At 36.0% G+C, this 13,957-nt stretch overlaps 2 protein-coding genes across 4 annotated transcripts; both read right to left on the bottom strand.

The window, feature by feature from the left end:
• Positions 1-7,566, bottom strand: LOC141814909 (26S proteasome non-ATPase regulatory subunit 12 homolog A-like). 2 transcript variants are annotated; one of them, XM_074702865.1, is made up of 11 exons: positions 7,467-7,566; positions 6,823-7,041; positions 5,601-5,708; positions 5,397-5,501; positions 5,203-5,259; positions 4,911-5,107; positions 3,698-3,797; positions 3,517-3,629; positions 3,284-3,437; positions 3,116-3,193; positions 1-485 (listed from the first exon to the last, which is right to left on the bottom strand). In XM_074702865.1, exons 1-11 carry the CDS (start codon positions 7,479-7,481, stop codon positions 267-269), a joined length of 1,365 nt encoding a protein of 454 aa, XP_074558966.1. In that variant the 5' UTR covers positions 7,482-7,566; the 3' UTR covers positions 1-266. The 2 variants fall into 2 exon arrangements, with proteins under 2 accessions (XP_074558966.1, XP_074558967.1); XM_074702866.1 differs by having other exon boundaries at positions 6,823-7,011.
• A 746-nt stretch (positions 7,567-8,312) lies between these two features.
• LOC141815568 (E3 ubiquitin-protein ligase At1g63170-like) lies at positions 8,313-13,957 on the bottom strand. 2 transcript variants are annotated; one of them, XM_074703518.1, is made up of 5 exons: positions 13,731-13,957; positions 12,097-12,982; positions 9,287-9,412; positions 8,922-9,213; positions 8,313-8,820 (listed from the first exon to the last, which is right to left on the bottom strand). In XM_074703518.1, the coding sequence occupies exons 2-5, from the start codon at positions 12,741-12,743 to the stop codon at positions 8,611-8,613; spliced, it is 1,275 nt and encodes a 424-aa protein (XP_074559619.1). In that variant the 5' UTR covers positions 12,744-12,982; positions 13,731-13,957; the 3' UTR covers positions 8,313-8,610. The 2 variants fall into 2 exon arrangements, with proteins under 2 accessions (XP_074559619.1, XP_074559621.1); XM_074703520.1 differs by having other exon boundaries at positions 12,097-12,979.

Here is a 13,957-nt window from a genome sequence, read left to right as displayed (position 1 = left end):
TCCAAGAAATAATGAAAGGATTTTGGTAGCTGGAATCAGTTGATCGTAGCACACTAACACAAATTGTCCAGCATGACAATCCTTAATTCAACATGGAAGAGAACAAAAGGTAAACAGGATTCGATAAGGATGAAGTAGTAGGCGTACTTAAGCCTTGAGTTGTTCGAACAGGCCACGTAGTCGCCGAGTTGGAACTCGAAGCAAGATCGTCATCATGTAAATCTGAAATTGTTAGTTAACCACTGTATACTAGACAGAAAAATAAGCTAGGCTTTGAGAACAGCTTTGTGAACCATGGTCTCCTTGTGTATCTGGTGGCAGCTCTTCTCGACACGATCAAGTAACTTCTCCAAATTCGTTGCCCATGCATTGAGTAAGTCGTTGCTATCCTTGACAGTCTGAAAGCACACAATTCCCATGGGCCTGTCGATCTTTGCAACTAAGGCTCTTGATACTACCATATCTGATAGATGCTTCTCCGCCTCCTGAAACAGTTCGAGAAGATGCTTCGAATCAGGCACCAGATCTGGACAGAATTATACTACTCTTGAAGTCCATGAAAGCAAAAAACCGCGAGATAAATGTCCTGTTTAAAAATACTAAATAATATCTACCATGTGCACATAGACATTAATAAATACTATGTTCAGGGGGCAAACCACAGGTCTTTATATACTCCAGATGGATCTGATATACGTGGTCATATATGTTAGAACGGATGAAATCATATTTCTCCATAATAATATAATATTGTTCATTTTAGATTTAAGCCCTTATAAATTTGTTTTTGGACTTCACTCAAAAGACCTCATTATCAAAACTGCTTAGTATCCTGTTCAACTAATCTACTAGGACCTCCTTCGTTTTTTCCTGAAGTTCCTCATATGACTTTGATACTAATTGTTAGAATTGATAGAATCAATATATCTTCATAATGGTATAATATTGTTCACTTTGAGTCTAAGTCTTCATGGTTTATTTTTAGACTTTACTTAAAAGACTTCGTTTCAATAGAGATATCTTCCATCTTATAAACTCATGATCTTCTTAATGTATTTCTAATATGGGACTTTAATTGTAATCCTAACAATATATCGGTTGCATTATAATACTCATTGATGATATGATTTGCAATTGTGTCCAAACACCAAGAGCAGGCAATAGAGATTTTGTGAGTTCGCGACTGTGCATGTGGCAATATGATTTTGTTTTTGAACTTTACTCAAAAGACCTCATTATCAAGACTACTTAGTATCCTATTCAACTAATCTACTAGGACCTCGTTCGTTTTTTCCTGAGGTTACCCATATGACTTTGATACTAATTGTTATAACCGATGGAATCAATATATTTTCATAATGGTATGATATTGTCCACTTTGAACCTAAGTCCTCATGATTTATTTTTAGACTCTACTCAAAAAATTTCGTTCCAATAGAGATATCTTCCATCTTATAGATCCATGATCTTCTCCATGTATTTCTAACGTGGGACTTTAATTGTAATCCAAAGAATATATTAGTTGCATTATAATACTCATTGATGATATGATTTGCAATTGTGTCCAAACGCCAAGAGCAGGCAATAGAGATTTTGTGAGTTCGCGACTGTGCATGTGGCAGTCTGATCTTAACCATTTGAGATGTTTTTACATTAGCATATTCCTTTCTAGAATTATACTTGTTCAACTTTCTCTGCTAAAGCTTTTCTCATGCCTCCAGGTCCATAATTGAGAGAGCCTAGTTTTTACATCTGACTTGAGATTCGACCAGTGTGTTAGGACCTACTTTGAGGATACGTCCTAGATCTCGAGGATTTCTAGATAGTTGAGCTTGTTTATGTGTTGTTTCCCTTTCATTAATATTTAGATTTTCTTGTTGCTCACATTACCTCTATTTCATGTTTTGAAACATGTGAGAATTTTACTTAATGGATACATCTATTTCTACATTTTTTTGAAAGGTGAAATCCACCACCCAACGGCCCCACACGGTCGGGCTCACAACCATCTGTGAGAAGGTAAATCGAGAAGTTGTAGTTGGCCACAACGGAGGAGGTTAATGAATACATCTATAAACACTATACATGTATACATCTCATTGTTAATTTTTGTGGATTTTTAGTGTTTGTGTCTCGTGCTATATAAATAATCAATGCAATGTCATATAGCACTGACAAAGGTTCATTACAGCCTAAGTGGCTAGCGAAGATTGTCATGTAGTTAGAGGGTGAATAAAAGTTTGGTTAAATCGAATAAACCAACTAAACCGATCAAATTTAAAAATTTAGATTCGGTAATTTCGAAAATTTATTTTTTTTAAAAAAAAACCAGTTGTTTCGGTTAATTCAGTTCGGTTTCGATTTTAAAATTTCTTATTCGGTTAAACCAAATAAACTAAATTAATCAAAATAAAAAATAATTTATAAATTCTAAGTACATAAACTTATAAATCTCTAACTAATTGGTAAATCTTCCATAATACTTAAAAAATTCGATTATTTTGGTTAATTTGATCGAAAATCGAATTAATTGATATTTTATCGATTCGGTTTATTCGATTTTTATTTAAAAATTCGGTCGGTTTGATTAGTTTAAAAAATTCAGTTTGATTCGCTTCTGATTAATTCGATTTAGTTTGCTTCGATTTCAACCAAATACTCACCCCTAGATGCAGTTGCAGGGGCGACTGTATGCTATGTTAGTGGAAATTAAAACTGAGACCAAATCTACTCAGGGCATTACTAAACTACCTAACATATTGATGGTCTTTGAACATGTAAATGTCTAACTTTTCTCATATTAACATTTTAGTGGAGTCTGGAGCTACACTTGATTGCTCATAAATAATAATATTTTTTAAGAATTTTTTCCTCATTGTCCATTCAATTCATATTTGTTTCCTAAGTGCCCAAAAATCTTGAACCCAAGTGCCTATTGCAAGTGATATAAAGTAAAAAAATAAATATAAATAAAAAGTCTAACAGTGTCGCCTGCTATCGGGATCCAGGTATATAATGCATTAGGAATGAACAAGTTCAAATAAAAAGAAAATAGAGCAACTTTTGAAAAAATTGAAGCAATCAATAATGTTTAGGAAACGACCAAAAACCAAACCTGTAAACTGAGGCATAGTAAATCAGAGAGCCTCTTTAAGGTTATCCTCGAATAGTACTTGGACACAACCAATATATTCTGAAAACAAAACAAAGTTGAATTCTTAACACCAAACGAATGTTGAAAATGCAACAGAAAAATATAGTTGGCTTTAGAGGAAGTAGGTACATGTTCAATGATCCTCAGCTTTAGATCATCGGCTGCCTTTGGAACCAAAGATCCACCAAGAAGATTCTTCTCAATTTCAAACTCATTTTTGTACATCTCCCATAGATTAGCCCAATGAATAACCTCCATAGTCACTAGTTGCTTCAACAAAAAGCTAGCATGGTGGACAGCAAAAGAAATCAGCATATGACATTAGAAGCCACCAACAGATAAACATCCAAATATGCCCCTACTGGAAGTTAGGAAGTTCAGAAAGATTTTTATCTTCTAGCGTAGAGTTGAGAAGACTTGATTGCAGAGGATCATGTGGCGATAACACCAAGTACCAACAAATTTTTCTTAGCACCTATAAGGAGATTATCCATAAGAATAAACCTAATGCAGTGTCCAAGGAAAACCAAAAACAAAATTTACCGGAATCCATTTTGCTGGGTCCTCTTTTACAGATGGAATGTCATATATTGCCTTGTAACTCCGGCAAATCTCTAAATAATCATTGCTATGAGAATGGTAGCTGCACCAGAATCAGGTTAAAATCAAATCATTAGTTATTCATTAAATTAAACACAAAATGACAATTAATGCAATATACAAGCAAATTTGAGGACCCACTAGCTTCCCTAGAAGCAATGTAAAATACACTTCAGGAAGCATAATTAGGGCAGAAAGGAGAATTCCAATATATATGCAAGAAAAATATCCTATTTTCCCTAGTACTGAAGGCCAGAGAAAATTTAGAGGAATCTCCTTAATAGGCGTACAGAAGGAGAATTCCCTAGAAGAACTTTAAAATACACTGCAGGAAGCATAATTAGGGCAGAAAGGACAATTCCAATATATGTGAAGAAAAACATCCTATTTTCCCTAGTCATGAAGGACAGAGAAAATTTAGAGGAAAATCCTTGATAGGCATACAGAAACCAATTCTCTAGCTGACCCCAAGTAGTTGGTGGCTGGCAATTTTTGTACAAAACAATTCAATGAAACTACAAGTCCAAGTATGGCATTAAGCTTGATGCAGAATATCAATTAAGATATTTGTGAATAATTTTAAATTGTAAAAACAAAAAGCTAAGTTGCAGAGAATTTCTTATAGCTGATAAAAATTTTCCTCTAAGGGTGCCCCAGGTTTGGTTTCTCCATAACAAGTGTTGCAGTTCCCAAAAATGGAACAATACACAAACACACAGATATGATTTTCACCTAATAAATGCACAGTTGGACACCTTTAGTTGATGTGTGATTCACTTATAGGTGCCAGACTAAAACAAATTGAATGATACTAAATATTGTAATTCTTCTCAAAAAGTTAAGCACCTTGAATGATCTTTTTACAGATTAAAACCAAATGAGCATGTCTTAGAAGATCTCAAATCTCAATCTGGCATATTTGTTCACATCAGTTAAGTTAGTTGAATATTCACATATGTGAGAATACCATAGCATTCTTAAGTTTGAAACAAGATCTAGAGCATAGCAAAATAGTTTCCAATGCTAGGTCAGCATAAAAAGCTTAAGTAACAAGCTATTAGAAATGCTTTGATGAATTGAAAAGCATGGTTTGTTGCAATGGATGAAATAGAACAAAGCTATTGTATCAACTAATTTTAAAGGCAAGTGGAATTACTGAATCATAAGCTCATAGTAGATGCGCTTCAGCTCCAATAGGGAAGGTATATCTGCAGGTGCCTCTTCAACAACACTGTCCCCTTCCTTTGGTTTCTTTTTTTCCTTTGAAGCATCTGCATCAAACACTCGAGGACTGATTTTTCTTGACAAAATTTGTGCACGCATATAATCTTGACGATCTAAGCACAGCCGAACCTGGAATTGTTTTTATAATGTGCTATAAGCGAGAAAGTTTATGCCAGTAAATGGTATTTGGTTATTAACATGAATGCACTATTATAATACCATACTTGTTCAAGAATGAAAGCAATTTTCTCAGTTTTGGCCATTGCTCCAAAAGTCTCCACCTATGAAAACCACCATGAAAATAAAATTAACCAATTTTGCAAGAAATAATTTACTTGAATAAGAAGAAAAGGTAATGTGAAGCAACAAATTCTGGTTTGAGTTATGACTTAGGACTTCATATCATGCCTCAACTTACAGCAATTTCTTGCATCAAATCAGCTGCCTCGGCAATAAGGCCTTGCTCTTCTTTAATCTTTGCAAGTCTTTTAATTAACCGTGCTCTTTCTATCTCAACATATATCTATGAGTTAATGAAATAGTTTCTCAGTACCAGCGAAGAACATTGCAAGTCGACCAAATAAGCATAGTAGCATAGCTCATCAAGAATTGGATCATCTACCTTCCCAGCTGAGACATTGCTCAAAGTTTGGATTAACTCAATGCAAGTATCAATATCAGGTGTTTCGTCAATGTATTGCATAGCTTTTTGCACCATGGCAGTTACAGCCTGTATCAAAATAAAAAAGTAAAAATGAATGTCTGACAAGTCGGTTACAGTTGTACAACAATTAGTAGCTATTTCCATTACAAGAATTCAACAACAACAACAACCAAGCCTTTATCCCACTAAGTGGGGTCGGCTAATTTCCATTACAAGAATGGATATAAAATATTCATTGCCAACATGAGTAACATGTGTTATTTCCTCAACAAGGTAAGGAACAAACATAAGGTCAACGAAAAGAAAGAACCAAAACAAAATACCAAGATGATCCATCGCATAGCTTTCACATTTTTTACATCATAATAAAAATGTTGTATGATGTTCGAAGTAAGACTTCATGCTTTGCTATTTCAGAGCAATGAAGAAAATGATAAAAGTTGTTCCTATAGTCAATGTTTGTCTTCCTGTCTGCAGCTTTATTCCAGTGATCCTTGTGTAGATGATTTTATGAAACATCATGAGACCTATTGTTGATAGGAGTAAATTATGTACCAAGTTGAATTACAACAACTATATCAAGTGTCATGGCAATAGAAGATTATTAATATGTTGTGCAGCTGCACAAGTTGAGTTGGGGTTTACAAATACACATTTGCAATTCTATTGAGCATTTTGAGAACATATGATATTTTGCTACATGCTAGATTCTCTACCACCTACAAGGCTTCTCTCTTATAGGATAGCACATAATGATTTCCTAAGAGACAATTCTAGATAGAATAAAAGATGAAATGCCACTATATCTTTCAATCTTGGTAAACAAATAAATTTGCCAAAAAAAAAAAGAGGATATTCTCTAGCTATTATCATTTTATAATTAAGAATCTGGCAGCAACTAATGCGTTAGCAAATAAGAAGCAGCTAGCAATGAAGGGTAGGCACATATGATATCTCAAATGTTTTATGTACTAGAATCTGAAAGCTATAGCTTGCAAGAAAAGAATTCTTCCAGCAGGTAACACAAAAATAAAAAATCCCTAACTACAGCGTCAACTGATGTGACCTTTGAATCTAAGTTGAACATTGTTTGTCACTCTCGGACATAGGTTCATGATACTTCCCAAGTATCATATGCTATAATAATAACATAAGTAATCTAAGAAACTGAAGAACATACCTGCTTAAGTTGCCCTCTTCTTTTCGACAGAAGAACAATCTGATCATTCAGTGTCTTCCATTGGCGTGCCCTATAGCAAAGCTCCACAATATCAATGACTGCTTTCTTCGTCCCAGCCACATCACCAGCAAGCCTCACTTGCTTCTCCACGTTCAACAAAGAATCTATTGCGGCATCTAGGTTCTCTTCCTGCATCGAGAAAGCATTAGCACAGAATACCTGCAGAAAGCAAGGAAAATATTTGATGCCTTTTTATCTTAGAGACATCGTAAACACGAATAACTCGGTAAATTTTATATAAAAAAAAGTGTATATAAACCGAGATCCAAGGCGACACGCTAACAAGGTTAGATTTTTAACATATTCGAAGAAGTAAAAAATAAACAGATCTAGGACCGACGTCTCTTCAGTTTCTTCATGGGCAAGCAACTCTAGAAAAGATAAAATAACCAGCCGCGAGACAAGAGAGACAATTCACCATCATAGAAGAATCGAAGGGCGCTACACTGGAAAAAAAAACTAAGTAACTAATTGCAATTGAAGCAGCCAACAATAACAATGGAGACGATTTGAAAACAACACGGAAACAAAAGATGAAAACCTCAATAAGACGGGTCGGCTCTAGCGACCGAAGAGTAGCTCACCATGTTCGCGGCCATTCAGGAGTTGCCGTGCAGAGCAAAGCGAGAGAGGCAGGAAAGGAGCAGTCCGGGCTTTGCTTCTCCCCCTCGCTCGCTGCGATGTCCGCCCTCCGCCGCGCCGATCGCGTCGCGGTTGGCCTCCTGAGCTTAACAGCCCACTGTGCTACACGCAGAACCGTTGGATCAACGATGTACGGTGAAGATGCGGACTAAGGCCCGGCAACGAACCGGAACAAAGTAAATTATAGCCAAAATGCAATTTTATAGAATTGATAATGTGAGAATTGCACTAGGCATAGTTAAGTAAATCAGAATCGATGTAGTTTCTCGATTTATCTTCTTATAATGATCATGGAGTCGATTATATAGAGCCGCTGATCTTGAATTTGAATTTGAATTTGATTTGAAGATCGAAAATATAAATAATTTTAACTCCAGAATTCAATTCGAATCAATCTTGATTCGAGAGTAAAATCAAACTATAATTCAAAATGACTTATATTCAATTCGAATTATTTAAATTTTAATTCAAATATATTTAAATTAAATTATATAAAAATAATTAAAATTTGATTTATAACTCATAATAATCGAATAAAATATTATAAATTCAAATTTGACTCAAAAAATTATCAAACATATTCGAATTTAACTCGAATTCAATATGAACCTACTCCATTCATTCGCACTCCTAATCAGTATGCAAACATAGTTAATTGATATGGTTCAATTCATTTTAAATATTAAGGACACTCGTGAAGAACAATAAACAGTTCTTGTGAGGATTCTATTTGGGATAGCTAATTTCTAAATTAGGATTCATATAAACATAATAAGCATATTGGGATAAAAAATAAAGAAAGAAATATATAATCTCAATCAGATTTCAATTGTTCCCATAAACATGATTTGATGATGATCGTTTCTGGATTCACTGATGCATATATATATACACAAAACTAGATCTGTTCAAAAGAGTTTGCAAATCCAGAGGTTGCTCTGCAATTTCTGCCACACACAGAATCAAGGCATCTGCTGCATTTCTTTCTTTTGCTCTACATGGGGAATCAATCCTTTGACATAAAGGAATCAGTGACTTCTTGCAGGGGATCATTCCCTTTGAGATAAAAACTTCTGCTCATTGCTGTTAAACACTGCTTCCGGCCATCCACCGGTTACGGTCGTTGCCACTGCTCGTTGTGGAAGACGCGGAGTTTTCAATCACCGATTTGCAAAGGGGACAGAGAGCATTTATCTTGAGCCATTTATCCACACAACCCTTGTGGAAGAAATGGCGGCACGGCAGTTCCCGGAGCTCCTCGTTGTCCAGATATTTAGCCAGGCATATGCAGCAAACCTACAAAATTCCACACCGTTAAGAACACTCGTGGATCCATGATCACTGTCATATGATCTTGCTTACAACTACTCTACGAGTTTTGGTAGATAGAAACTCACAGCATCTTCAGCAGACATAATTCTCTCTTTATCTGTGCCAGGAGCAAATACCCCTCCACCTTGAGTATCTGAGTTACTTCCGCCCTCTCCTCTGTTATGCCGCCGCTTAGATTTAAATTTGTATGTTGGGAGTGAGTTGATTGATTCAGGAGTGGCACCTCGATCGTGGCCCGTGCCTTCTCGAAAACCCATGACGGATATTATACAGGGCAAGCAGCAACAGATGATTGCACACAAAATGAAAGGCATTGCATATCCAACACAGCTAAATGCAAGGAAGACTATACATAACCTGTGATTTGAGAAAAGTTGATACAGAATGTTGATTGCTAGAACATCAAGAATTAAGAAGTTTGTAGGCATACCGGAACAGATTGGGTGCATCCTCAGGGGAGGAGTGATCACCAAATATCCACACATTTCCGACAACAAACCATGCGGCAAAAAAGCAATCCAAGCCCATCTTGAAATGATCAAAAAGTGCATTAATCCTGAACATAGAGCAAAATTCACAATAAGGGCGTGTATTTGAAACGTAATTTGTCAAATAATAAAACGGGGAAAAGCTAAATTATCATTCAATAAGGTCCACTAGCAAGGATGTGAAGCGAGCTAACGTGTGAAATAGCCTGTGGACAGGCAATAAATGCAAATGGAGGGGGAGCGACAATAACTGAGAACTTTAACAAATTTTCCCTGTAAAACTGGAACTTTTTAAACACAAAAATAAAGAGGAAATGGAGAGGAAGAGAAGTGATGAAGAAAAAAAAATGCCAATACTGCCGTCTTACTATACAAAAATTATTTTCAAACGCTATTCAGTTTCACTTTAAACCAATGTATGAAAAGTATAGTTCAGTAGATCACCGGAAAATTGAAATCAAATGTTGATTAATCTTGTTCATCTCAATGATTAATTTATGATTTTGTTTTAATTCTTTAATAATTTATTTAAGAATATTCAGAAGGATATCTAGTCTGAATTAACTCCTTGACTTGGACCTTTGTTTGTACAGTTCAGATCTATGATCAGTTATGCTGCCTGACAAGTACAAGAGTTTCTTGCTATTAGAATTGGCATTTTTAGACCATATTCACAGTCCACACGGGAATAGGGATGACAATTCCAAGATCTAATATTTGGCATTTATTGTTGCATAAGTATTAACTTCCATTATCTATTATTACTATGAACATTTTATATTTGCATCATCTTAATATCACAACACATATTCAAAAATATTAATATGGTTAATGTATGGACAATCTAATATAAATATTAATGTGTTAAACATCTATATTGCAAGTAGTAACTCTCATATGGATTAGCAATGAAGAAAATTAGAAAAAGGGTTTTTCAAATTCAAGATCAAAATAAGTTCTCATATTATTAAAAAAAAATTGGTATAATGACAGCCTACTTCTAATGAGCATCAAGTTAAAATTTATGTGAACGTAAATTCAACCTGTTATCAAAGTTATCCTGATCGAGATCCTATGCAGGAAGAATAATGAGAAAACTAAAAATCAGACCAAAAGTAAATATCTCTAGCCCATTTCAGATCCTACTTGGGATTGAATGTGAAACCTTACAATGGGTTATAGGACCCTAAGATCAAATTGAAAGGTCAGATCACAATTTCAATAAGCATAGTTTATATCCCTAGAGTAGCAAATCCTAGAGAACTGCACACAAGCTACTTCATTTCCTATGTTGCTGCATGTTTTGGATGATGTAGCTCTTACTATATCTATTCTATTAATTTTATCCTCTTCACTTTGACAATAATTGATATTCCTAATAAGAATGGTTTTAGTGATTTTCCAAGTGTGTCCACTGCTATTGTGCTCTTATTCCTGTGTGTTTACTTTGACAAAAAAAAAAAAGTTCAAAAATGGATGTCTGAGATTTATGTCTATGTTGGATATGCTAGTCATCAGAAAGGCTGTTGGCGTAAACCTCCCAATCTGTATTGTCTATTTGTTACAGTTGATCCATGGGACTAGGTCTTCTTTACTAATTCTAGTTACTACCTTCGGTTTTATTTGTTTTGTCTGATCAAACTCATAGCACATTTCGTTCTCTCACTTTGATCAAATAACTTTTATGTGCATGATCGGAGACTTCATACTATGGTTGATGTTACACTACCAGTTTCAGTCAGAGCCTCTTCCACATCCATCCCGGAAAGTGAATGATCCACACACATTTTACTTGATTTATCAATTGCTCATCTGAAGAGCAAAAACTACCACTTGATGATCTGTGTTGTATGGTTCTTCAACATCTTATATCTTAGTATATACATTCTTTCTTATGATAGCAGAAGAGGCTTACCTTACCACACATCTAGCAGCTATGCTGGAAATAACTTTATTAAATACTAACAAAACCTATAATTCGGAAGCAATTCTTGTGAGACTATGAGCGTGAACAATCCTACTTCAACATGCCATCTCATGCTTCATCATAAATATTTATGATATAGCTATAGCCAGCTTAGTAACCACTAAACAGGTATTATGTATAACACAAAAATTAATGAATTTTAACATAACAGTTAGCTAAAGAGGGATAGCACATAAGTATCTCCTACCTCCTTGGAGCTAAGCACACTGAACACATGATCGTGCCCCTACGGTTGTTTGCACTATAAACATCGGGCTTGTTCCCCTTCTCAGTTCCTTACAGAGCAGTAGGATGGACAATGGGAGTAGAAGCTGCCAATTGCATCAGACCTTAACTTCTAGTAGAAGCTCATATTAACTTTCCCTAGGCACAATCTTTGATTTTGACTAATTGCAGGCCTTTAACGTGTGTTGCTTATATCTAACTTCCTAGGCAAATGTCAGCTTGGTGGATTCCGTCGATTTTGAAAAGTCTTATTTGATGCAGATAAGCCACTTAAGAACTTCGATCAACTGATTTGTTATGATGGGCCAAAAATTGCAAAAGGAATTGATAAATTCAAATAATTATATTGGAGTTTGTGTAAATTACAATTAATAAAGTTTGAACTAGCTCTATGACTCACATATGATAAGTGAGAAAGTAAATATGTAAATATGGCACAGTACATGAAGTTAAAGCATTGGCTTTAGCGCTGAAAAAAACAGAAAAAAAATGGAAATATAAATAAACAATTTCGAAGAACATATGTTCATAGAACAGTACCTTGGATTAGAAATTATCATGTTTTGTCCAACTTGTGCGTCAGATGCAATTGAATGGTTGCTTTCACGTCCTGAGTTTGCAGTAACAGAAGTAGATTCATATTCAGGAGTATTGTTGCGGATGTTTGTCTGGTTTGAATGAGATGACTCTTGAGTAGAACCTTGATTGTTGCGATGAATGTAGCGCCAATATAGGTGAGGAAGAGTAGCAACACAGCCTACTGTATAACCAATGATCCATTCAAATAATGGAGCATGTGGATGCTCATTTCTAGACACGCAGAGTACGAAAATAGCTGCTACAATCTGGCTGATGTTGACAGCAAGTTCAACAGAAATCCACAAACCAGAATTTAAAGGGTTCCTGTTCCTTCGAACATAATTATCTGCTCTTCTATTTACAGAACCATTTTCAGAGTTAGCATTGTCAGGAAACATTGAAGATGTTCGAGAGACAAGAGAAGATGTGCTGATTGAGGATCTGTTGATCTGATTCACCTCTGCCGATAAATTCTCCACGTTATTAACTGGTGGTATATCAACCAAGTGTTCGTGGCCGGTTGTGTTACTTCCTCTATCCATCAGGAGAGGATGCCTGTCAGTTTCACCTTCACAATGTATTTCCGCAATGGGAACGAACATCAACATCCACAGACACCAATGAAAGTGAAAGTAACATGTGAAAGTAACAGGTCACTTCCACACTATTTCATGCAAGTAAGGCAAATTATCCTTGCACGATACAACTAATAGCCCTTTGCAGTTAATAGATAGTCCACAGCCCAGATTTAATTTCCACAGGAACCAGAGGCTGGACAAACTCAATGAAGTATGATTTTAGTACTCTTCTTCTGTTGCGGATAGCAATTATACGATAAGAACCGCTGCTGCAAAAGTGTATACATGTAGTGAAATTAATAGATCAATCCGTTGATTGAAACATGAAAGAACTGGACTTCAAGGGAAACGTAGAACTGACAATAGTACTTGTACATGCAAAAAAAACAAGATCCATTTTCCCATGAAAACGCAAAGTTCATGATGAACTGCAGCATAACAGTTGTCTTTGAAATTGGTGACAGCTTAAATCTAACGGTTCTTTTTACTGCCCTAAAAGATAAATTTGACATGCACATTGAAATGCAAAACCAGAGTGCATAAGCACTTAGCAGAAAAGGCAGCCTAACAGCGTAATTCCTACAGAAAAAACGGCACAAAGAACTAAAAGAAGAAACGATCAAAGCTCAGTTTCGACGAGCTGGGTGAAGCCAATGTCTTCACTGGTTCAAAGTCTAGGGAAGCCGCCGTCGAATACGAGAACTTCGAATTCAAGAATATCGTATTCGTATCTGCTAGGCTATCAAATACCACATGACCCGAAAAAACAAAATTTTCCCTTTTCATAAGCACGTCGCGCAGGCAGGGAAGATCGTCAGAAACCGGTGTGTAATTCACATTCAAATCACGCTGCGGGCATAAAAAACAAGCCACCCTAGAAGCAGACGTATCCAAGTACCGAAGAAAAAAACTCAGCCGGATCATGTGTTCCATAGACTTGCAAATCAGAAGGCAACCTAGCGATCAAAAGCAAGATGTAGGCATGAAAATTCGCTCACAAAGAAGGAAAGAACTCACCTGAGAAAGATCACGAAAGCTGCGGACCTTGGCTTTTACTAATGATAAAAAATAAAAAGCGCCAATTCCCTAATGGTAAAAGCTCGAAGGCGCATCCATCACTGGAGCTGGAAGTTGGAGGCGACACCCCGGAATTGCCCGTCCGTCGTCCGCGGCGCCGCGGCCGAGGAGGCGGAGGAAGGAGGAGAGGTAGGAGGAAGAAGGGAAGGGAGGAGGACCAACTGCGA

This window comes from Curcuma longa, chromosome 21, assembly GCF_044706935.1.
Source record: "Curcuma longa cultivar G26 ecotype Majalengka, Jawa Barat chromosome 21, ITB_CL_G26_1.1, whole genome shotgun sequence".
Classification (NCBI taxonomy): domain Eukaryota; kingdom Viridiplantae; phylum Streptophyta; class Magnoliopsida; order Zingiberales; family Zingiberaceae; genus Curcuma; species Curcuma longa.
The sequence above is the reverse complement of the archived record's forward strand: the minus strand, read 5'-3'. Positions and strand labels throughout refer to the sequence as shown.